The sequence below is a fragment of the Belonocnema kinseyi genome, chromosome 1, assembly GCF_010883055.1.
Source record: "Belonocnema kinseyi isolate 2016_QV_RU_SX_M_011 chromosome 1, B_treatae_v1, whole genome shotgun sequence".
Lineage (NCBI taxonomy): Eukaryota > Metazoa > Arthropoda > Insecta > Hymenoptera > Cynipidae > Belonocnema > Belonocnema kinseyi.
Window position 1 is genome coordinate 108,090,199 of NC_046657.1, and position 3,104 is coordinate 108,093,302.

Sequence of the window (3,104 nt, forward strand, 5' to 3'; positions counted from 1 at the left end):
CTCATGAAAATTCGTTCGTGAAAATTCGGATCAGCCAGACGGTAGCCAGATGGAATTTTTAGAGACACTCGATTTAGTGGTTCACTTGGAAATTGCTCATTGATTTCTTGGGTAATCCAGAATGTCAAATCAGCTGAATAAGTATTGAATCGCGATTGGACCGAAGAACGTGTTACTTTTTTGATACAGGAGCTCATTTGATTGACCCCTCCCAGAGGAATCTCGACATCTCGTTGGTTGAGCTCTAATTTCTTCGCCAATCTCTCAGTCATGAAATGCACTTGTGATCCGTTATCAAGAAGAGCCCTACCTATGTGAGGATTCCCCTTGTGATCTAATATGTGAACTAAGGCTGTTTTTGCAAAAGAACTTGAGAAGGAACCGTCTCGGATAAAATTGAAAAATATACTTTAGCTTTGAGAGATAAGGATCACTATGTAAAATGGTGTGATGTTTTTATCACAAGTTTTGCATGTGCTCGACTTGCACACATGGCAAAAAGTTCTGAAACCGGAATAGGCTGAGGCTTGACGGTTTTGCTGAAAATGTGATGATCGATTGCTAGCACCACGGTTGTGATTATCGCTACGCGGTGTGCTTTTGTTTTCAGATCTCTCATTTTTCGTTATGACTTTGTTGGATTCTAATACTTTCTCTCGATAATGTAAAAATTCAAGTAATTTTTCCATCGTCGGAGAAGCATCATCCGGAGCGGAGCCGGATTAAGACAATCGGTGGCCCAGGGCTGAGAAATTTTTCGAGCCCCCCCCCTTTCACATTTTTTAAAATTAAAATGATAAATGCATTTATTCATTTGAATTGATTCATTACCAATCTATATGCACAAAGAACTCTTGGTGAAATGAAATGGTTGTTCGGTTTCATAAATAAATAATTTATATTTATTTATATATAATTGATAAATTCAAATTACACTTATACATATCACTCGGTATGTTCTAGCAAAAACATTTTCTTTCGCGCTTTTGTCGTTGCGAATTCTTCACTTATGTCGTCAAAAAAACAGTCATTTCCGGAGATCTCTTTCTATTGTTAGAAACTAAGGCCTACTAATCGCTTTTCATTCAGGGTCGATTGTCGAACGGACTTGATCCTAGATAATGTGGAAAAAGATTTTTCGGCTTCACTACTAGTAACAAGAACAGATAAGAAGAGTCTAAATGCTATATGAAAATTTGGAAAAATCGATGTTGTGTCAGAGTTTACCATCCATTTGAAAATAGTTACAGCTGGTAATTTTGCCTTGTCTTTGTGTTCAGTTTTCAGTAATGGAATAAACTGATGCAATTCAGAAGCGAATGTGTCTTCCAAATCAGCAGAATAAAATTCCACAAGTTTATCTGCGCATCTTTTTACTTCAAATAAATCAATATCTCGTAACTTCGTAGGAAAACCAAAAAGTTCTGCAATCTCGTTATAAGCAGAACGTCTTTTTTCAATTTCTTCTCTCAGTTTGTCCACCATGACTAAAAAGCTTCCAGTTTTGAACTTTTTCTACCCGTTAAACTTGGAGTAGTTTGAATACTACCACCTGCCAGTTTTCTTCTTTCAATTTTAATTCGCTTATTTTCATCCTGATAATGCTTAGTAACAAAGCTAGACAAATTCATGGCCGATTCTTCAATTTTTTCGAACTTATCTGGCAAAGATTCTAAAAAGTGAACTAAAGACTTGAGCATGCTGTTTCCGATGGCAACGTCTAATTCTACCGTCTGCAGAAATTTGCTAGTTTTATTGAAGCGATCAAGAACCTTATGACAAAATACAATCATGAAGGCAATTTCCAGTTTTCTCATTTGGCTTTGAAGGACAGCGGCCTCAAATCGAGTATCAGGCTTTGCGTCATTACTTTCAACAAACACCGAAAGAGCGGCATATATCCCTTCGTAGTTTCGAAATATAGCAGAAGTAGCATCATCGTGACAAGACCATCTAGTTTTCGATAGACTTTTGAGAGAAGTATCAGAATTGTTCATTAATATTTCCCACCGATGTGGAGATGCGACGAAAAAAGCGTAAAGCCCGGCTACAAATCCAAAAAAAGTAATAGCGTCAATGCATATATTGACGCTGTTTGTTCCAACCAAATTTAAAGAGTGAGCAGTACATGGAACATATAAAGCTAGTGGATTTACTTCTTTAATACGAGCTTGTACTCCAGCGTATTTGCCAGACATGTTACTTGCATTGTCGTAAGATTGACCTCTGCAGTTACTAATGCAAATCCCGTTATCGCTTAGCACATTCAAAATTTCTCGACTCAATAAATCTCCTGTGTGACTTGAAATTGGCAAGAATTGTAAAAATCTCTCATACACTTGGCCATGTAAACAGTAACGAATAATTATAGACAATTGATGAACATGAAAAACATCTGGTGTTGAGTCCGCAATAAGACCAAAGTACTCTGCCTCCATTATTTCTGTGATTATGTGATCAAATACTTTTCTGTCTATCAAATCAATAAATTCTTCAGATATAGTCTTTGACAAAAAAGAGACATTACCCCGACCTTTATCGCCATATAAATCTATGTGTTTCGCTAATAATTTATCAAACTTAGCTAGTAGTTCCAAAAGCCCTAGATGATTTTCATTATCGGGAGATCCAAATTCTTTATGTGTTCCACGAAATGCAAGACCACGTTCACACAGAAATCGTACAACCTCCACCAAACGTTTTAATATTTCTCTTCAATTTTCGACTTCGGTTTTTATTTGCAATATTATTGCATCATCCATATGAGGTGTATTGCTTAAACGCGCAAACCTAATAATCATACAGTTCTTGTGTTCAGTACTATTTTCGTGAGCAGTACATTTCTCATGCGCATGCTTCCACTCAGAGAAACCTAACTTCACAAAAGTATTTTCGTGATTTTTAGAAAATAATTTACAAGCATAACAAAACACGTTTCCCTTAGATTTAGAGTACGAGGGTAGTTCAATAAGTCCTTAGAATGACCAACAGATGGCACGCGCATCGCTCCAAATCATCTGTTTTCAGTCAGCACCACTCCCGACTAGATATATGGTGCAGTCACAGTCCACATCTTCTGAGTTTATGTGTTTTTATAACCAATT

At 36.7% G+C, this 3,104-nt stretch overlaps 1 protein-coding gene across 1 annotated transcript; it reads right to left on the minus strand.

Moving 5' to 3' along the window:
• Positions 1–1,487: 1,487 nt before the first annotated feature.
• Positions 1,488–2,438, minus strand: LOC117179515 (zinc finger MYM-type protein 1-like). Its single transcript, XM_033371395.1, has one exon. The coding sequence runs from the start codon at positions 2,436–2,438 to the stop codon at positions 1,488–1,490; it is 951 nt and encodes a 316-aa protein (XP_033227286.1).
• Between the last annotated feature and the right edge of the window lie 666 nt (positions 2,439–3,104).

Excerpts from the sequence above, each read along its gene's own strand:
- LOC117179515 (XM_033371395.1), bottom strand. The coding sequence starts at position 2,438 with ATGGAGGCAGAGTACTTTGGTCTTATTGCGGACTCAACACCAGATGTT.